The sequence below is a fragment of the Chiloscyllium plagiosum genome, chromosome 23 (genome assembly GCF_004010195.1).
Source record: "Chiloscyllium plagiosum isolate BGI_BamShark_2017 chromosome 23, ASM401019v2, whole genome shotgun sequence".
NCBI lineage: Eukaryota > Metazoa > Chordata > Chondrichthyes > Orectolobiformes > Hemiscylliidae > Chiloscyllium > Chiloscyllium plagiosum.
In genome coordinates this window covers 41,480,654-41,503,272 of record NC_057732.1, presented here as the reverse complement: position 1 = coordinate 41,503,272, position 22,619 = coordinate 41,480,654, and the positions used below count along the sequence as shown (strand labels likewise).

Sequence of the window (22,619 nt, the reverse complement as noted above, 5' to 3'; positions counted from 1 at the left end):
TTGGAATATTGCGTGCAATTCTGGTCTCCTTCCTATCGGAAAGATGTTGTGAAACTTGAAAGGGTTCAGAAAGGATTTACAAGGATGTTGCCAAGGTTGGAGGATTTGAGATATAGGGAGCGGCTGAACAGGCTGGGGCTGTTTTCCCTGGAGTGTCAGAAGCTGAGGGGTGATCTTATAGAGGTTTACAAAATTATGAGGGGCATGGATAAGATAAATAGGCAAAGTCTTTTCCCTGGGGTCGGGGAGTCCAGAACTAGAGGGCATAGGTTTAGGGTGAGAGGGGAAAGATATAAAAGAGACCTCGGGCAACTTTTGTACGCAGAGGGTGGTACGTTTATGGAATGAGCTGCCAGAGGATGTGGTGGAGGCTGGTACAATTGCAACATTTAAGAGGCAATTTGGATATGTATATGAATAGGGAGGGTTTGGAGGGATATGGGCTGTGTGCTGGCAGATGGGACGAATTTGGGTTGGGATATTTGGTCAGTGTGGACAGTTTGGACCAAAGGGTCTGTTTCCATGCTGCACATCTCTATGACTCTGAGAAGTAACGGATTCGCAAGACTGGAAGGTAGTCAGCATTAGAGACTGTGGGGACTAATGTTTAATAATTGTGTTTGTTGGAGCAGCATTTTTATACGGTTGGGGCAAGACAGTAATTAGTAATTGGAGGGCTTGGATTTGTTCATAGTTTTTATTTAGTATTCACTGTTCGAGTTAGGAAAGTAAATTTTTATTTTTCATTAAATAGAAATTAAGAGTTCTTTTCATTTACTCACACTTTTAGCAGATTACGAGTTGAGGCAAGCTTTTCTGTGTTTAATTTTAATTAGCAGAGGGATTTGACCTCCGTGTCATAAGTCACTAAAGAAAATAATGCATTTTCAAGATTGTTGTTATGTATAAGGGAATTCTTTGGTCTGAGTAAAAATTGGAAAATAGTTCACAGCATAACTTAATAGTACATGCTTTGTTCAATTCTTTTTGATAAGCAACAAAGTTTGTTTTCATCAAAAAGAATGAAATCTTGTGATGTAATTGCAAGATTTCTTCTTGCAATATTAACAGTCCCTGACTGAATCAAAACAAAATTTCTTGTTCATTTAATTTGGCAGATCATCTTTGATCCATTTTCCAGTTCTTTCAGTCTAAACATACATGATTGGCCAGTTTGTTCAGGATGATGTCTGGTACCAAGGAACCAGCTCCCCAAAGTAGTGCAGCCTGTGAATTACTAAGATCAGTTAAAATCATTGAAAAAAAGCAAAGATTGAATAATTCATGACACCCAAGTTAAATAAAATAAGCCTGGGACAGTACAGGCTCTATTTATTGCCCATCATTTAAGACTGACTGACACGCTACCTTTTTAAAACTGAATGACTTCAGGAACTATTAATTGTCAATCTTGCAGTATGTATTAGAATCATGGACAGGTTAGAATTGGTAAGGGTTAGTGGGTTTCCTTACCTTTAGAAGCAATAAAAAAAAAGTGAACTCTTTCAGACTCCGTTGTTATTGTGCTTGATCTCAAATGCGATGACTTGCATAATTCAATTTCAAAACTTGCCAAGGTAGCATTTAAACTCCTCACCAAGTCCAGTATTAATTTCATTAACTGTTCAGTCTGACTTGACTGACTTTTTTTTTGTGAATGATGTTTTCACCAAAGGATAAGGTCATTATGCTCAGCTGGACTCTGACATTGGATTGTTGAGTTTGAGGAGAAGAGAAAGGATGATATCCAATTTGATTTGGAGATTCAGTCAAATATTGGAAATCTGACAATGAGAAGTTGAGATTGTATTTTTGTCCTTAAGCCAAGGGTAAGGCAAGAGGATGTGGTCAGGAGAACAGAACATTTTATAAAGGTAGCCAGAGTGTTCCTATGCTTTTCTTAAATAAACAATGTCGTAACCAAACCAAAAATTTCTATTTCCAGAAATAAATCTTGAATATTTTTTGTTTATGTTAAATTTGATCATGATTTATTTATCCAGTACAGCTGTTATTCAGTTTATTTTAGATGAACCATTTTTGAACATTATTGTTGATGAAAGAAAATTTATCTAAGTCTGTATGATGGGCCTCGCTGCACACTTAAGTTGTCATCTACTTTCAATTATTGAAAGCTATCTTATTAGAAGAGATCTCAATGGAATGCAGACTGAGAATAGGTGTAAAAATATTTTACATTTTCCCTTGTTTTTACATCTGTATACGTTTTATATGCATCCACTTCACCATGTATTGATTGTACCACAACAGCTTGAGTGCTACAACTGATGTTAAAATAAGCTGTTGGCAATTAAACAAACTATTAGTAAATTGCACTTTCCTAAATTAACTGTCCAAATATAGCAACAGGTTTTTTGAACTGTGTCCAAGTTCAATTATAGCTTTAATTCTCCTTTTATAATCTAAGTGCTTGAGTCCAACCAGGGCAGGGGTTTTACTGGACCTGGTTTTGGGAAATGAGCCTAGCCAAGTGAGTGAAAGTTCAATGGGGGAGCATTTCAGGACTAGTGACCATAATACCGTAAGTTTTAAGATACTCATGGATTGGGATACCATCAGTCCTCGAGTGAAGGTGCTAAATTTGGGGAAGGCAAACTGCAACAAAATTAGGCAGGAACTGGAGAATTTTGATTGGACGTGACTATTTGACAGTAAATCTACATCGGACACTTGGGAGTATTTCAAGCAGCAGTTGATGAGAGTTCAGGAGCGGGAGTTCCTGGAAGTATAAAGGCGAGGTATGGCAAGTTACATGAATCTTGCATGACCAAGGATGTTATGACTTTGGTCAGAAAGAAGAAAGAAGCATATATAATGTCTCGGAGGTTGGGAACTGATGAAGCCTTTGAAGCATGTAAGGAAGGTCGGAAAGAACTTAAACAAGGAATTGGAAGAGTTAAAAGGGATCATGAAAAATCATTAGCAAACAGGATTAATGATAATCCCAAGGTTTTTTAAATGTATATGAAGAGCAAGAGCATAGCCAGATAATGATTTGGCCCACTCAAGAACAAATGAGGGAATTGATATGTGGAGCCAGAAGAGGTAGGTGAGGTCCTAAACAAATTCTTTGTGTCACTGTTCACCAAAGAGAAGGAATTGGTGGAAGATGATCTCGGGGAAGGGCATATCGAGTTTCTCAGTCAAGTTGCTATTAAAAATGAAGAGGTGTTGTGCGTCTTAAAGTATGAAATTAGTTAAGTCATTGACAGACATCTATGTATCCTCTTTGGCCACAGGTGAGGTCACAGAGGACTGCAGAATAGTCAATATTGTCCCACTGTTTAAGAAGGGTAGCAGGGATAATCCTGGAAATTACAGGCCAGTGAGTCTCACATCGGTCGTTGGGAAATTATTGGAAAAGATTCTCAGGGACAAGATCGATCCAAATTTAGAAGTAAATGCTATTATTAGCAATTGACAGCATGGTTTTGTGTGGGGAAGATCATGGCTCACTAACTTGATCAAGCTTTTTGAGGCAGTGACAAAGATCATTGAGGGAAAAATGGTTGATGTTGACTTTATGGACTTCCGTAAAGCCTTTGACAAGATCCCTTCATAGCAGACTGGTAGAAAAGGTGAAGTCACATCGTATCAGGAGTGAACTAGCAAGATCAATACAGAACTGGCTTAGTCATAGGAGACCGGGTAGCAGTGAAAGGATGTTTTTCCAGAATGGAGGGCGATACGAGTGGTGTTGTACAGGGATCAGTGCTGTTTGTGATCTACATAAATGTATTGGAGGAAAACATAGCTGGTAAATTTGCGGACAATACAAATATTGGTGGAGTTGCAGATAGTGAGGAGGATTGTCAGAGGATACAGCAGGATATAGATCAGTTGGAGGCATGGGCAGAAAAATGGCAGATGGAATTTAATCCAGACAAATGTGATGCATTTTGAAAGGTCAAGTACAGGTGGAAATTATACAGTGAATGGCAGAACCCTTAGGAGCATTGATATGCAGAGAGATCGGTGTGTGCACACATCACTGAAGGTGACAGTGCAAGTAGATAAGATTGTTAAGAAGGCCAGTGGCATGTTTTTCACTAGATGGGACATTGACTATAAGGATGGACAAGTTATGCAGCAGATTTATAGAGCTTTGGTTAGGCCACACTTGGAATCTTGTGTACAGTTCTGGTTACCACACCAGCAGAAGGATGTGGATGCTTTGGAGAGGGTACAGAAAAGACTTACCAGAATGTTCCCTGGTATTGTGGATTTTAGCTGTGAAGAAAGGTTGGATAGACAGGGTTTATTTTCACTGGAATGCAGAAGGTTGAGGGGTGACCTGATAGAAATTCATCAGATTGTGAATGGCATGGATAGTGTGGGAAGTATGAAGCTTTTTTCCAGGGTGGTGGGTTCAATTACTAGGGAATACCAGGTTCAAGATGCAAGGGGGGAGTTTTAAAAGAGATGTGCGAGGCAAGTCTTTTGCACAAATGGTAGTGAGTACCTGGAACGCATTGCCGGAGGAGGTGGTGGAAGGCAGACATGATAGCATTCGAGAAGCACCTGTCCAAATACATGAATAGGAAGGGAATAGAGGGTTACGGATCCTATAAGTGAAGACCATTTCAATCTGGAAAAGTAAAATGTGCCAGAGCAGGCTTGGAGGGATTGTTGCATAATTCTTTGTTCTTGTTCTTTGATATTGTTTCCTGGATCTTTTTCTTACTGAATTCTTTAACAAAAATCTTTTTCATGGTAGTATTTTCTCTGCCCAGTCTTGCAATTTTTTTTAGGTTACTTACAGTGTGGAAACAGGCCCTTCAGCCCAACAAGTTCGCACCGACCCTCCGAAAAGCAACCCACCCAGACCCATTCCTTTACATTTACCCTTTCACCTAACACTACGGGTAATTAAGCATGGCCAATTCACCTAACCTGCACATCTTTGGATTGTGGGAGGAAACCGGAGCACCCGGAGGAAACCCACGCAGATACGGGGAGAATGTGCAAACTCCACACAGACAGTTCCCTGAGGCAGGAATTCAACCCGGGTCTCTGGCACTGTGAGGCAGCAGTGCTAATCACTGTGCCACCATGCTGTGTTTGAACTATGTTTTCTTCCTCTTAGATAATCTGTAAAGAATGTCATCACCTAACTTGGGTCTGTCACATAACGTTTTGTCAGTAAGGATGTTTTACATCACTAAATTCCATTATCTAAGTCAATAAAGCAGAATTCCTCAGTCTAAATTTGACAGAAGGCTCCCTGTTAGAAACATGCTTATTCACAGTCATTTATCAGTCATTGTTACTCACTATGCCTAGGTATATTCAAGGATTGGTTGTTTAAGTCAAGATACTGCAAGTATCCATTGATTTCTGTCCCAGAGAGGTAATTAAAGTATCCAAAAAAAGAATGGTGGGGAAAACATGTCAGAAAATTTAAAATGTAATAATGACCTTAGATGTAAATACATTTATCCAAAATTACTGATAGTTTTATGTTTTACTTGAAAACCAATTTATGGGCTCACCATCTTAATCTCTAAATACTGCTACTATAACCTGCCTTTATTCAACCTTTAGGTCAAATTGTAACTCAATTTCCGAGTCCTTTTGTGCTATAACTCATGAAAGGGGTCAAACCGTATTTGGTAGCGAAGTGTGTCTGTCATGGAAAAGGAAGTATGATCATATTCTATGTATAAAGTGCAACATCTAAAAGTAACATGGGTTTGCTAGTTTTCTAAGAGTTGGAATCATAATGACAACTCAACCTGTCAATTCAAGAGTATATTTTGTACAATTTTAATTATTCCGCTTTTAAGACTGACTTTGTGAAAAATGGTCACATTCTGATAACTGTACATACAGTCCTCTCATGTAGTATCTTGTATTAAATACTCAAGAATTCCAAGACTATCTTTTCTTTCTTTTAGATTCATTCAGGAAATTGAAGTCGCCATGTGGGCTGGTTCTGGTAAACAGTGCCCATTGCGTGAGTTCCTCACCATGTACATCAAGAACTTCTTCTTAAATCAGGTGCATCTTGATGTCAACAAAGAAATCGAGGCTGCAACCAAAGTTGCAGATCCTTTGAAAGTGTTGGCTAGTGCTGATACCATGAAAGTCTTGGGTGTGCAACGACCCCTCCTTCAGGTAGGAATGTTGTTGCATGTTGCATTTCACATTTTGCATATGACAGAATTTCATAATGGCATTCATTATGTCATTTGAATTAGGCTATCAGGTATTTCATAAGCTATAAGACAAATGCAGGTACATCTTTTAGCAGATGGCAATATACTTGCAAGTTTTGTCTTGAGATCCAGCGTCTTAATGTGGACTACATATTAAAACTGATTTGTTCAGTAGTCATGACTGTGTGTCAGTGAGAGAACTCCTCGAATGGGTTTTCCTTTTACCTCAAGGACATGGCTGTGTAACAAAAAAACGGTTAGTGCCACTGGAAACTGGAGGAAAGGAGAAAGCCCTGTTCGTTTGGACATAAACTTGAAACAGAATGGACCTGGAGATACAGCTTAGGTGAAAACTTTTGTTGGACTTTTTAAACTACATGATTCAAACAAGCCTCATTAGTTTTCTTTGTCTCATCAACCATTACTCTCATAAAGTACAGAAGAGTATAATTTATACAAAATGCCTCATAATTGTTTGAGGGGTGCATTATGATATGTTTATGGCAGAATATTAAATTATATATTCATCCTCATGATGCAGTTATTATAGGCAAGGTTTACATTTTACTTTCCCCCTCCGTGATTAATCTTGATATGGTGTCTTTTTTCTTGAACTACTGTGGGCAACATGGTGAAAGTTGTGCCAACAGAAAGTGCTCTAAGACTTGGACCCAGTGATAATGAAGAAACAATGTGTTCAACAGTGACACAAGTCTAAGGTGGGAAAGGGGTGGTCATTTAAAAAGGTGTCCAACAACTAACAAAGTTTAATAATTATGGTGCTGATATTGCTCTACATCTCTTTATTCAATCTAATTGGATTGCAATGTGGAGCATTATCAGCATGATAGTCCTTTGGGCCAAACAGCTGGATTCTATATTATAAATATTATCTAATTTAAGATAAAGAGCATGAGAATTCTTTTAACACAAAAGGTTAAGGCTTTTGAATTTATTGTTAAAGTTCATATTTGAAACAGAGACGGACATTTAAGAATAGGTCAGTACAATCACAAGTTAAGCTGGTTTCACAGGCGAGGTGCCAGAAGACTAGAGGTTGGCTAACATGGTGCCACTGTGGTAAGGTTGGTAAGGACAAGCCAGGGAACTATAGACCAGTGAGCCTGATGGGCAAGTTGATGGAGGGAATCCTGAGGGACAGGATGTACATGTATTTGGAAAGGCAAGGACTGATTAGGGATAGTCAGCATGACTTTGTGTGTGGGAAATCATGACTCACAAACTTGATTGAGTTTTTTGAAGAAGTAACAAAGAGGATTGATGAGGGCAGAGCGGTAGATGTGACCTATGTTGACTTCAGTAAGGCGTTCGACAAGGTTCCCCATGGGAGAATGGTTAGAAAAGTTAGGTCTCACGGAATACAGGGAGAACTAGGTAGAAGACAGAGGGTGGTGTGGTGGTGGAGGGTTGTTTTTCAGACTGGCCTGTGACCAGTGGAGTGCCACAAGGATCAGTGCTGGGTTCTCTACTTTTCCTCGTTTATATAAATGATTTGGATGTGAGCATAAGAAGTATGGTTAGTAAGTTTGCAAAATTGGAGGTGTAGTGGTTACCTCAGATTACAACAGGATCTTGATCAGATGGGCAAATGGGCTGAGAAGTGGCAGATGGAGTATAATTTAGATAAATACAAGGTGCTGCATTTTGGGAAAGCAAATCTTAGCAGGACTTATACACTAAATGGTAAGGTCCTAGGGAGTGTAGCTGAACAAAGAGACCTTGGAGTGCAGGTTCATAGTTCCTTGAAAGTGGAGTCACAGGAATATAGGAAAGTGAAGAACGTGTTTGGTATGCTTCCTTTTATTGGTCAGAAGAATTGAGCACAGGAGTTGGGAGGTTATGTTGCGGCTGTACAGGACATTGGTTAGGCCACTGTTGAAATATTGTGTGCAATTCTGGTCTCCTTCCTATCGGACAGATGTTGTGAAACTTGAAAAGGTTCAGAAAAGATTTACAGGGATGTTGGCAGGGTTGGAGGATTTGAGCTATAGGAGAGGCTGGGGCTGTTTTCCCTGGAGCATCGGAGGCTGAGGGATGACCTTATAGAGGTTGACAAAATTATGAGGAGCATGGATAGGATAAATCGGCAAAGTCTTTTCCCTGGGGTCAGGGAGTCCAGAACTAGAGGGCATAGGTTTAGGGTGAGAGGGGAAAGATATAAAAGAGACCTACGTGAAACTTTTTCACACAGAGGTGATATGTCTATGGAATGAGCTGCCAGAGGATGTGGTGGAGGCTGGTACAATTGCAACATTTAAGAGGCATTTGGAGGGTATATGAATAGGAAGGGTTTGGAGGGATATGGGCTGGGTGCTGGCAGGTGGGACTAGATTGGGTTGGGATATCTGGTCGGCGTGGACGGGTTGGACCGAAGGGTCTGTTTCCATGCTGTACATCTCTATGATTAAATAACTTCTTTCCGAACTATAAATGCTTCCTCTCTTTAAAGAGTGAACATTTCTCGATATTGGCCTTGAGATACCAAGAGTACTTCTGCACTTATACGGAGATGCTGTTATAAAGAAGCTTCCTGTTTTATTCTTCAATTAGGTCAGAGGAAATGTCTACTTCTGATTTGGCGCTCTGGAGTTGACAACTGTATTTCATATCTTGACAATACACTCACATTTAAGTTGCTTTTGTGTCGACATCGTGTCATGTCATACTTCTAACTCTTTATACAGGGTTAGCAGCAGTATCAAAATCAATGTGCCAGCTGTTAGTGCACACTTGCAGCATTAGAATTGAATGTAATGCTTTCTTGATTTTCTTCGTAAAATACAGCTGATGCTAGAAAGATAGAACAAAAAAGTAAATGGATTGGAGTTTGTAGTTCTCAACGAAGAACAGGTGCTCATGCTCTGACCTTAATGTAAGCCTTGTTTATTTAGCAATCTCTGACAAATGTTTCACTTCCATCAGCTTGCAGTGGTACTGTACCTCAGTACAACATTCACTATTGGCCATTCCTAGAATACAGCAGAAGGCCAGCCAACCATAGGAAAGAATTTTCACCAATTAATGTCAAAAAAGCAAAATTGCTTCTAAAAGTTTTTATACATTGCAAGTGAAAGATTAGGATACATCAGATACAAGTGAAAGGTAAAATATTCTGAAAAATCTTTAAAGGGAATTTAAAAATTCAACAAATTATTCATAACTCGACAGTTACAAATGCCACTAGGGGTTGTCAACACGAAAAGTTAGCATTGTACACCTGCCTGTAGATCTTAAAAATAGAGCAGTAGAGCACACAGCGTGGGAGCTGGCCTTTCAGCCCACAAAGTCTGTGCTGGCACACTGCGCCTTTCTAAACTTGAAAACCTTTTCCCTCCACATGATCTGTATCCTTGTATTCCCTGTCTGTTCATGTATCTGTCAAAATGCTCTTACATGTTTCTGTTGTATCTATTTCTACCACCTCCTCTGGCACTTCCAGGCACTTATCATCCTCTGTGTAAACAAAACTTGCTTCTCACATCTCCTTTAAACTTTCTCCGGTTGACCTTAAACCTATATCCTCTAGGAATTGATATTTCTACTGTGGGAGAAGAATTCCTCATCCTTTTTATCAGTGTCTCTCTCAATTTTGTAAATCTCTATCAGGTCACCTCACACCCTTTGACATGCAAGTGAGAACAAACAAAATGTGTCCAATCTCCCTTCATAGCTAATACCCTCCAAATCAGAACCCCCTTCAAAGCCTGCACATCCCTCTGTAGTGACTAGAACTATAATATTCCAAATGTGATCTAACTAAAATTTCATTCAGCAGAAACATGACTTGCCAATTTTTGTACTCAATCTGACCAATGAAGACAAGCCTGCCACATGTCGCCTTATCCACTTGCGTTGCAACTTTCAGGGACCTGTGGATCTGTGTGCCTAGATACCTCTGCATGTTGATGCTTCTAAGGGTTCTGCCATTTACTGTGTACTTCCCTCCTGCATTAGACCTTCACTTTTGTCTGGATTAAATTTCCTCTGCTATTTTTCTGCTCAGAGTCCCCAGCCTATTTATATCCTGCTTTATTCTCTGGCAATTCTCACTATCTGCAGTTTTCCCTAATCTTTGAGTCATTCGCCAACTTACTAATTAGACCACCGACATGCTCTTTGAAATCATTTTATATATGTTGTATAGATATTAAAAACAAACCGTAAGGGTCCCAGCACTGATCCCTGTGGGAATACCATTGGTCATAAATTTCCAGCAAGATAGCAGACGATGACACATCCCTCCCAGATTGTCTCAACGCTTTCTATGCTCACTTTGAGCAGAGTTTCGGCGGAGAGGTAACACTTATTCCAACAAGTCCTGACAGATCTCTCCCAACAGTCACTGCATCAGAAGTCAGATCATTTTTCCTTCATGTGAAAGCAATGGGACCAGACAGAGTACCAGGCCGTGCACTCAGAGCAAGCGCAGATCAACTGGCAGAGGTTTACTCGGACATCTTCAACCTCTGCCTGCAGCAGGCACTGTCACTGCCTGTTTCAAGGCAGCCAACATCATCCCTGTGCCTAAAAAGGCTCATGCAGCGTGTCTCAATGACTACCGCCCAGTGGCCCCAACTTCAGTGGTCATGAAGTGCTTTGAAAGACCGGTCATGGCATTATTCAACACTAGCCTGCCCACTACTCTTGAACCACTCCAATTTGCCTATCGAACCAATAGATGCCATATCACTTGCTCTTCCCTCTTCCCGAGAGTATCTTGACACCAAGAACAGCTACATAAGAATCCTACTCGTTGACTACAGTTCAGTCTTCAACACTATTAACCTTTCAAGACTGATTACTAAGCTTAGTGATCTCGGACTAAGCCCCACTCTCTGCAACTGGATCCACAGTTTCCTGACCCACAAGCTACAATCAGTAAAGATTGGGGACAATATTTCATCCTCACTAACATACAACACTGGAGTGTCCCCACCCCCACCCCCCCATCCCCCCGCTCCCCCCCACACCCCGGGCTGTGTATTCATCTCCCTTCTGTACTCACTGAATACCCATGACTGCGTCGCCAAGTACCAAACTAATGCCATTTTACAAGTTCGCTGATGACACCACCATTGTCGGTCAAATCTCCGATGCCAATGAAACAAACTACAGATGGGAGGTGGAAGACCTGGAAAAATGGTGCACTGAGAACAACCTAGCTCTCAATGCCAGCAAAACTAAGGTTTATTATTGGCTTTTGGTGGAAAGTTACTCATGCCCCCCGACTCGTTAACAGCACAGAGATGGAACGAGTGGAGAGTGTCACACTCCTGGGAGTGGCCATCCACTCCCAGCCTTCTTGGACCCCTCATGTGGATACACTGGTTACAAAGGCCCAACAACGTCTCTTCTTCCTCAGGCAGCTGAGGAAATTTGGCATGATGGAGAATACCCTTGCCTACTTTAATAGGTGCGCCATCGGGAGCATTCTGTCTGGATGTATCACTGCTTGGAATGACAACTGCACCATTCAAGATTGGAGACAGTTAGAAAGAGTAGTGAACTTGGCTTGCACAATCACAAAGGCCAACCGCTGTTTTTAAATTCATGTCACTGGACATCGGAGTGCATCTGGGAAAATTAACAAACAGTGAATTTCACAACTAATCTTGGAGGAAACGGTTTGGGCGAAGTTCACAACACAGAATACGATAAGTTAATTGTTGTTTTAAGTCTGTCCAAGAGAGAGGCTGTATTAGTGAGTACAGTGGGTTCTTTCTTGATTATATGTTTTTGGAGATAAGCCTCTTGATTAAACTTAAAATATAAGCCATAGCTATTAATTTAACCTGATGCAGTGTTTTGTCGAGGAATAAGACGGTGTTATTTTCTGGGTCTGTAGATTGTGAAGGAGCAAAAATGGCCTTTGCCAGTCACATAGGTGGGGTAACTCCAGGAAGGGGAAGAGAGGTAGGCACCTAGGGCTGGAGTCTTTGTGGATATTTCAAACAGGTATGCTGTTTTGGAAAATGTATGGAGTGATGGATTCTCTGAGGAACATAGCACAGCAGCCAAGTTTCTGATATTGAGACTGGCTGTAATGCAACGAGGGATACATCGGCTTCCAAGAGATCAATTGTGTTAGGAAATTCTGTAGTCCAAGGTACAGACAGACGTTTCTGTGGCCAGCAGAGAAAAAGCAGAATGGTGTGTTGTTTCCCTGGTGCCAGGATCAAGGATGTCTCAAAGAAGGTGCAGAATGTTCTCACGGGGGAGAGGGGCCAGCAGGAGGTCATTGTCCACATTGGAACCAAAGATATAGGAAGTGAAAAGGTTGAGATTCTGAAGGGAGATTACAGAGTTAGGCAGAAATTTAAAAAGGAGGTCCTCAAGGGTAGTAATATCTGGATTACTCCCAGTGCTACGAGCTAGTGAGGGCAGGAATAGAAGGATAGAGCTGATGAATGCATGGCTGAGGAGCTGGTGTATGGGAGAAGGATTCACATTTTTGGATCATTGGAATCTCTTTTGGGGTAGAAGTGACCTGTACAATTTAGGATTGCACCTAAATTGGAAGGGGACTAATATACTGGCAGGGAAATTTGCTAGAACTGCTTGGGAGTAAGCTGTTGGGTAGAGGGAGGGAGGGTGGCGGGGCGGGTTGGGACCCAGGGAGAAAGTGAGGAAAGAGATCAATCTGAGACTGGTACAGTTGTGAACGGGAGTGACTCAAACAGTCAGTGCAGGGAGGGACAAGGTAGGACAACTAAATTAAACTGCATTTATTTCAATGCAAGGGGCCTACCATGGGAAAGCAGATGATCTCGGCATGGTTAGGAATATGGGACTGGGATATCATAGCAATTACAGAAACATGGCTCAGGGATGGGCAGGACTGGTTGCTTCATGTTCCAGGATACAAATGCTACAGGAAGGATAGAAAGGGAGGCAAAAGAGGAGGGGAAGTGCCATTTTTGATAAGGGATAGCATTGCAGCTGTGCTGAGTGAGGATATTCCCAGAAATACATCCAGGGAAGTTATTTGGGTGGTACTGAGAAATAAGAAAGGGATGATCACCTTATTGGGATTGTATTATAGACCCTCCCAATAGTCAGCGGGAAATTGAGAAACAAAATTGTAAGGAGATCTCAGCTATCTGTAAGAATAATAGGGTAGTTATGGTCGGGGATTTTAACTTTCCAAACATCGACTGGGACTGCTATAGTGTTAAAGGTTTAGATGGAGAGGAATTTCTTCAGTGTGGACAAGACAATTTTCTGATTCAGTATGTGGATGTACCTACCAGAGAAGCTGTAAAACTTGACCTACTCTTGGGAAATAAGGCAGGGCAGGTGACTGAGGTGTCAGTGGGGGAGCACTTTGGGGCCAGCGACCATAATTCTATTAGATTTAAAATAGTGATGGAAAAGGATAGATCAGATCTAAAAGTTGAAGTTCTAAATTGGAGAAAGGCCAATTTTGACAGTATTAGGCAAGAACTTTCGAAAGCTGACTGGGGGCAGATGTTTCGGAGGTAAAGGGACGGCTGGAAAATGGAAGCCTTCAGAAATGAGATAGCAAGAATCCAGAGAAAGTATATTCCTGTCAGGGTGAAAGGGAAGGCTGGTAGGTATAGGGAATGCTGGATGACTAAAGAAATTAAGGGTTTGGTTAAGAAAAATACGGAAGCATATGTCAGGTACAGACAGGATAGATCGAGAGAGTCCTTACAAGAGTATGAAGAAAATAGGAGTATACTTAAGAGGAAAATCAGGAGGGCAAAACGTGGACATGAGATAGTTTTGGCAAATAGAATTAAGGAGAATCCAAAGGGTTTTTACAAATATATTAAGGACAAAAGGGTAACTAGGGAGAGAATAAGACCCCTCAAAGATCAGCAAGGCGGCCTTTGTGTGGAGCCACAGAAAATGGGGGAGATGAATATTTTGCATCAGTATTTACTGTGGAAAAGGATATGGAAGATATAGACTGTAGGGAAATAGATGGTGACATCTTGCAAAATGTCCAGATTACAGAGGAGGAAGTGCTGGATGTCTTGAAATGTTTAAAGGTGGATAAATCCCCAGGACCTGATAGGTGTACCTGAGAATCCTGTGGGAAGCTAGAGAAGTGATTGCAGGCCCTCTTGCTGAGATATTTGTATCATCGATAGTAACAGATGAGGTGCCGGAAGACTGGAGGTTGGCAAACGTGGTGCCACTGTTTAAGAAGGGCGGTCAAGACAAGCCTGGGAACTATTGACCAGTGAGCCTGGCCTCAGTGTTGGGCAAGTTGTTGGAGGGAATCCTGAGGGACAGGATGTGCATGTATTTGGAAAGGCAAGGACTGATTAGCGATAGTCAACATGGCTTTGTGTGTGGGAAATCATGTCTCTCAAACTTGATTGAGTTTTTTGAAGAAGTTACAAAGAAGATTGATGAGGGCAGAGCAGTAGATGTGATCTATATGGACTTCAGTAAGGCATGCGACAAGGTTCCCCATGGGAGACTGATTAGCAAGGTTAGATCTCATGGAATACAGGGAGAACTAGCCATTTGGATACAGAACTGGCTCAAAGGTAGAGGACAGAGAATGGTGGTGGAGGGTTGTTTTTCAGACTGGAGGCTTGTGACCAGTGGAGTGCCACAAGGATCGGTGCTGGGTCCTCTACTTTTTGTCATTTACATAAATGATTTGGATGTGAGCATAAGAGGTATAGTTACTAAAATTGCAGATTACATCAAAATTGGAGGTGTAGTTGACAGCGATAGGGAGAGACTGAACAAGCTGGGGCTGTTTTCCCTGGAGCGTCGGAGGCTGAGAGGTGACCTTATAGAGGTTTACAAAATTATGAGGGGCATGGATAGGATAAATAGACAAAGTCTTTTCCCTGGGGTCAGGGAGTCCAGAACTAGAGGGCATAGGTTTAGATTGAGAGGGGAAAGATATAAAAGTGACATAAGGGGCAACTTGTTCACACAGAGGGTGGTACGTGTTTGGAATGAGCTGCCAGAGGATGTGGTGGAGGCTGGTACAATTGCAACATTGAAGTAGCATTTGGATGGGTACATGAATAGGAAGAGCTTTGAGGGATATAAGCCGGATGCTGGCAGGTGGGACTAGATTGTTCGGCATGGACAGGTTAGACTGAAGGGTCTGTTTCCATGCTGTACATCTCTATGACTCTATTACGATAAAATCCATCTACCAGGCCCACTGTCAAAGAAAGGTCGCCAGCAGTCTCAAAGATCCATCCCACCCTGGCAATGTTTTTCTACAAACTCTACCATCGGGGAGAAGGTACAGAAGCCTGACCACATGCACTAGCCGGTTTCAAAACAGTTTATACTCTACTGTTGTTAGAATACTGATTGGACTCACAAGCTCTTAACATTCACCTGTACCTGTGTTTTTGTTTCTGCCAATGTTTACCTGTAATTTACTTATCTATGCTACTTAACTATGTGATCTGCCTGTATTGCTTACAAGATAAAGCTTTTCACTGTGCCTCGGTCGACATGACAATAAATTCAATTCAATTCAGTTCAGTTAGAAAAACAACCTTCTGCTGCTACTGTCTTCCATGGTCATACCAGTTCTGTATTCATCTTATCAACTCACTGTGAATCCCATGTATCTTCACCCTCTGCATCAGTCTGCCCTGAGAAACTTTATCAAAGGCCTTGCTAAAGATGATCGAATCTCAGGTGGTAGTGGCTATGTACCTCCCTCCGCTTCACCTGACAAAGGAGCAGCACTCTGAAAGTTGTGATTTTCTGGATGTCGGTTTGCTCGCTGAGCTGGAAGGTTCATTTTCAGATGTTTTGTCACTATACTAGGTAACATCTTCAGTGAGTCTCCGGACGAAGCATTGCTGATGATTCCTACTTTCTATTTATATGTTTGGGTTTCTTTGGGTTGGTGATGTCATTTCCATTGGTGATGTCATTTCATGTGATGATGTCATTTCCTGTCCTTTTCAGGAGGTGGTAAATCTGGTTCAAGTAAATGTGTTTGTTGATAGAGTTCAGATTGGAATGTCATGCTTCTAGGATGGCTTGTTTGGCTTGTCCTAGTGTTGTTCCAGTCGAAGTGGTGTCCTTCCTCATCTGTATGTAAGGATATTAGTGAGGGAGGGTCATGTCGTTTTGTGGCTAGTTGGTGTTCATGTATCCTGGTGGCTAGTTTTCTGCGTGTTTGTCCAATGAAGTTTGTTACAGTTCTTGCACGGTATTTTGTAAATGACATTAGTTTTCTTTGTTGTCTGTATAGGGTCTTTCAAGTTCATTAGCTGCTGTTTTAGTGTGTTGGTGAGTTTGTGGGCTACCATGATGCCAAGGAGTCTGAGTAGTCTGGCAGTCATTTCCGAGATGTCTTTGATGTAGGGGAGAGTGGGGAGAGTTGCCAGGGTGTCTGGACGTGTTTTGTCTGCTTGTTTGGGTTTGTTGCTGAGAAATCTGCGGACTGTGTTCATTGGGTACCCATTCTTTTTGAATACACTGTGTAGGTGATTTTCCTCTGCTCTGCATAGTTCCTCTGTGCTGCAGTGTGTGTTGGCTCGTTGGAATAATGTTCTGATGCAGCTTCATTTGTGGATGTCGGAATGTTTGCTTCTGTAGTTCAATATTTGGTCCGTATGTGTTGTTTTCCTGTCGACACTGGTTTGAAATCCCCTTACTGGCATAAAATTCACTAAAGAGGAGGAAAATAACAACAAACTGCCATTCCTAAATGTCTCAGCAGAGCAAACAGCTAATGGGGAACTTCAAGCCAGCGTCTACAGGAAAACAACACATATGGATTAAATATTGAACCTCCTCTGCACAAAACCACACTGCCTATTGCTAATAAGTTCACATTTTTCCAAATGTGTGTAAATCATGTCCTTCAGAGTTTCCTCCCATAATTTCCCTACCTCTGCCATAAGGCTCACTCGCCTTTAATTTCGCAGATTATCCCTGTTGGCTTAATTAAAGGAACAACGTTGACGATTCTCCAGTCTTCGTCAAACAACACTAGTCCTCAGTGTATCAAACAATTTTTTTTGTAGATCTTCTTTTCTAGCACCTGCAATATTTTGTACCTCTGCCAGCTCCCAGAATCTGAATTAAATGAGGTCAGTCTAAAAGTAACTTGTAAGAGGACATGTTCAGTGCTTAATTCTAATAGTTACCAAAAGTTATTTGCAATAGGCCAGTTAAATAAATTATGGACTGTTTTGTAGTTCATTAAATTTCCCGTTGAACCAACCATTCTTTCTACCGATCAATTAAATGAATGACAAAGTGCTACAATTGATGCTGTATTGAGCTATGTTGGATTATGCGTTGCATTCAGATCTCATTAGTCTTTTTTTGAACGGTTAGCTGTCAATCTCCTATTGATCTATTGCGTTACTTTTCAGTAAAGTAACCTGTTGGGTCATATATTCCAAAGCAGCTTCCACATTCTATTTTAGTTTGAATTCTCAGATATTAGCAGCTGTGCATAAGTTTGTGATTTAGCCTGATAAATCAAATGTGTATTGTGGAAGTGGGATTCTGAACCTACAAAAGGCAGAACGAACAGTTCTGAACTGGGAAAAATGATAGAGCTGGATCTCACTTTGTAAATATGGGAGACAGGCTAATGGGCTCCCAAAACCAGAACTGAATGAGATGTCATTGTTAAAAACGGTCTCAGGTCACCTCTAATAAAACTTTTTGACAAGTGATTCTCATGTATCACAGCAACACCAATACTGTACCTAGAATACTATTTATTTATCTTCAGGTACTGCATGATTTTTTTTGGCTCCTGAGAATAGTGGTATTTTCAAAAGAACTTTATATTGGAAAGTACTAACGACACTCAAGAAACTTGACACCATCCAAAACAAAGCAGCCAATTTAATTGGCAGTACATCCACAGCCATCTACGCCCTTTGCTCACTCAGTCATGTTTACAACGTGCACTGCAGAAGTTCACTGGAGGTCCTGAGTCATAGACTCATAGAGATGTACAGCATGGAAACAAACCCTTCGGTCCAGCCCGTCCATGCCGACCAGATATCCCAACTCAATCTAGTCCCACCTGCCAGCACCCGGCCCATTTCCCTCTAAACCCTTCCTATTCATATACCCATCCAAATGCCTCTTAAATGTTGCAATTGTACCAGCCTCCACCACTTCCTCTGGCAGATCATTCCATTCACGTACCGCCCTCTGCGTGAAAAGGTTGCCCCTTAGATCTCTTTTATATCTTTCCCCTCTCACCCTAAACCTATGCCCTCTAGTTCTGGACTTCCCGACCCCAGGGAAAGGACTTTACCTATTTATCCTATCCATACCCCTCATAATTTTGTAAACTTCTATAAGGTCAGCTCCTTCCAAATCCACAACCACTATGATTGAGAAGGGCAAAGCAACAAATGTATGGGAAAATCATTACTTGCAAATTCCCATCCAAGGCACCATATGTCTTTGAAAAATGTATCACAATTCCTGGGTCACAATCCTGGAATGTCCTCCCCAAAGGCGTTGTGGGTCAATTTATAGAATGTGGACAGCAGCAGTTCAAGAAGGCAACTCAGGACACCTTCTCAAGGGCAACTAGGGGCAGCCAATAAATGAGAATAAGTAATTACCTGCCACAAAATTAAGTCATATTTCCTGCTCTAATTTTTTTCACACTGCTGGCTGGGCGACCCAAAGATTACTGCAGTATGTGCACCCACATCCTTTTAGGAGGGATACATTAGACAGCATCATACACACATTGACAGCTAATGAGCCATCCTGGAAAAATTGCTCATCACTCTCAAAAATTGAAGCATTCAAGCTGAAATAATTATGATGTTGTATTTAATTCACATTTGCAGCAAAATCTGTTAAAACAGTCCTTTCGGTTCAGGTAGGTAAGTGTAGCTGCTGCTTAACATGTGATTATGTTTTGCTACAATACGTTGCAGATAGCAGTGAGGTATGCAGGATTAATCAATTCAGCAACTGCTAGACCAGTAAAAGTGCTAACATTGACCTGTAAGTTGTCTGCAGGCTTTGTTCTGCTGATATCTGTTGACACAGAACAGTTGACGCTTCTCATCCATATCCACCTCCCCTCCAGCTTTCTGATTGATTATTTTAATTAGAATTGTGGTTCTGACAGGCTGCCTGAGCAAGATATAGATTGAAAGCATAAATCTTCATTTTTGTTCTATCACTGAATCTGCATGCTTGCTCTCAGGGTCAAGAGGAGAATGCTTCTGTCATCATTGTCTGCAGCATTGTTGTCCATTCGACCTACACAATTTCTTGAAAGGTTGAATGATGCAGTGTAAAATACATGGTTATGCTACAACAAACTAATTTTTTTTAATTTAGTTTGCAGAGTTGGAGCTGGAGGGGCAGAGTAAAGACAGTTGTCTTTTCATTCAAAGTTTGAATATGCTGACTTTACATGTCCTGTCCTGGAAAATGTTTGTGTGTAGTTATTGAAAATTGAGAAATAAACCAGAAATAATTATTCTCTTTCAAAATTGTTCTAGCATTCAGTACTTTATCCAATTTGCACTTTTGGTTGGGTTGACAGAGCACATGGGAAAGGTACATCACAATTGAGCAAGATCTTTATTTCAGACAACAAATGTGCAAGTGCAGTTTATAGTAGGAGTCACTGGTGGCAGCCATCAGCAGTGAGTTCAAAATGACTTTTTCTGCTCCCCAGCTTGTTCATGGAAGTCACTTGTAGTGTCTCGGCTGTTGCTTTGGGCTATAGCTGTCAGCTGCAAGACTTTATTGTATCCCAAGTGTTACAATAACCATGGGTCATTGAGGAAGCTGCCAAGAGATTGTGTATCTTGCAGTGAGAGAATTCGTGACATTCTATAAAATGGAACGTTTGCAATGCTGCAACATTCATGGCATGCTCCGCTTCATTACGAAAGGCATGGAGCTGGGATTGAAACAATATGAATTGCCAAATTTTATAAGGTACTTTGGCATACTCAAATGGCCACCTTCTCTTAACAGTCAGACACATTGGAATTGGGTACTACCTGTTTCCCTATTCCCATTTTTGTAGATAAAAATTGTTTCGTTGCTTCATTTAATGCCTCAACCCAGCAATATGTGTAGTTTACCCAGATCTACAAATGTACCACTAGGATATAGGTTCACATCCCCTAAATTTTGTCCTATGGGGCACCATATGGTTTGTGAATTTTCATAAGTCGAACTAAACAAGGACCAGCGTAAAAGTATCTAATCATTTCTCCATAGTCAAGCCAGCCTGGTTCGGTAATGGATACGTAAATATAAAATTAAGTGTTGTAAACATAGGATAGCATTTTAAAAAGTTACAAGGTAATTAGCACAGAAACAAGTCTTTCAACCCAGCAATTGTTTACCTATTTCCTCCCGCCTTTCTGCATATAATCATCAACGTGTTTCAATTCCTGTCTCCCTCAAGCATTTATCTACATTCTTTTAAATAGACTTATACCAAAGTATAATTAAATGTCGTAAAAATTAAAAATGTGACATCTATCTTAAGTGTATGCACATCAGGAGGTCAAACTTGACTTTCATGTGTCTGTTACAAACAAACTAAAAAGTAAGAGCACACTGAAAAGGTCAGACTCAATGTACTTATCTGGCCATTTATAATAATCACTGTTCTAAGAGGCTTGATTTTATCTAATGAGGGAAGTATTCAAAGGTCTCTTCACATGATAATGTAATCAGATGCTTTTATATCACTTCAGTACTTTTGCTCCTGTGGTGGGTGACGAATTCTCTTTCCTCCACTATCCTTTGTAGCCATTAGTAGAAGTTCCATTAGAAAGGGCATGCTGTGCTCATTTAATGCATGCTACTAGGGCATGTATTCGATAGCAGTTAAACATAAAAATATCTCCGAATGTAGGACTCTTCCAGGCATTGTGATGAGCTTTAACATTCTTAACTGCATCTGAACAGCCCCAATCGGAATCTATTCAACAGCTTCTGAAGACTTTCCATTTTGGATTTGGATTGACACGTTGTGAGCTAACTCATGTACAACAGATCTAAAACTTTGAAATACAATGGGGGAGTTTGATGTTCGTATTCTGTTCAGTACAGACTTTTAAATCATTGTGATCAGTGGGACATTGGAGAGTGGAGACTGGAGATGGTGCAGTATGTGGTATATGGGTCTGGAAGGAGCTGAAAGGGCTAATAATTGTGTCAAAAAGTGTGACGCTGGAAAAGCACAATAGGTCGGGCAGCATCTGAGGAGCAGGAGAATCGACGTTTCCGGCATAAGCCCTTCATCAGAAATCGCCCTTTTCGATTCTGACTCTCCACCATCACTTTCTCTTAATATTTGGTTGTTTAATAAGCACCACCCACTGTGTTGATATCATGAGTCGGGTGGCAAGAAAAGTCAGATTTTGTCAGAAACAGTCCTCAGGCGAGGTCCTTCCAACAGCCAATTCCTGTAACTTAGAAATAGTTGCATTTTGCTTATTCTGCAAGATCCTCCTCATTAGACCAGAGCATGACTACTCTCACACTAGCCATTAAGAACCCCATAGAATTAGAAAATACAGATACCAGCATGGTGGCAGCAGGTGGGGATCTGAGAATTTTGGATTTTCCATTTTGGATTTGGATTGACACGTTGTGAGCTAACTCATGCACAACAGATCTAAAACTTTGAAATACAATGGAAGCATCATTCCTAAAGAGGTTAACATGCTGGTAACCCTGAAGACTTAAAAGAAACCAAATGGTGTTGATCTTTAAGGTCAGCAATTTATCCCAATTTACCTTTTGGTAACACTGAATACTAAAGAATACTTCAAAAATGACAGAATGCACTTCATACCTGATTTGTTATAATAGCAAAAATCTGCAGCTCCAAGGCAGAGATACAAGTTAAATTTCAAGGTGGTGATATGTGGGAGCGATCCCGAATCTGTGTTTGGCTGGTTAGCAAACAGATATTGGAGATTGCGAGTGTCAAAACTGCTGCAAAGGGGAATTTTTAATTGGTACTGTAACTTAGGCTGAAGGGGCAAACATTTGCTTAGCTGTTACAGCTCAGATCCAGCATTGTTGCTGGTGTGTAGGAAAATGGAAATACAGGGCTGAGAGAGAAACTTCCATATTCCAAGATTGGAGAACAGTGGAAATTATAAGCCCTGTCATATAAAACAGATAAGCATTGGGCAGTTTCAGTTAAGTAAGTTAATCTCGCCCCACCTGCATATTTATTGGGAGACTCAATCATAGTCACAGAAATCCTTCTTTACTACTGAAAAGAACAAGAAAACATCCCAGAACAGCAGCAACGTATGGGAGACTTGGCATTCCTTCAAAGAAACAAAACTCTTCGAAGAACATAGGAGGAGCAGAAGTAGGTCATTTAGATGCTTAAGCCTGTCCAGGCTGATCTGCTCCAGGCTTCAAATGCTCTTTCGTACCAACTCCTCATCACCTTGAACACCTTAA

At 41.0% G+C, this 22,619-nt stretch overlaps 1 protein-coding gene across 1 annotated transcript in view; it reads left to right on the top strand.

The window, feature by feature from the left end:
* Positions 1-22,619, top strand: part of exoc4 (exocyst complex component 4) — a 571,126-nt gene that overhangs the window by 354,523 nt on the left and 193,984 nt on the right. The window contains exon 10 of the mRNA XM_043714034.1: positions 5,919-6,138. Within this exon, the coding sequence (XP_043569969.1) occupies positions 5,919-6,138 (220 nt within the window). The remainder of the gene's footprint in view (positions 1-5,918; positions 6,139-22,619) is intronic.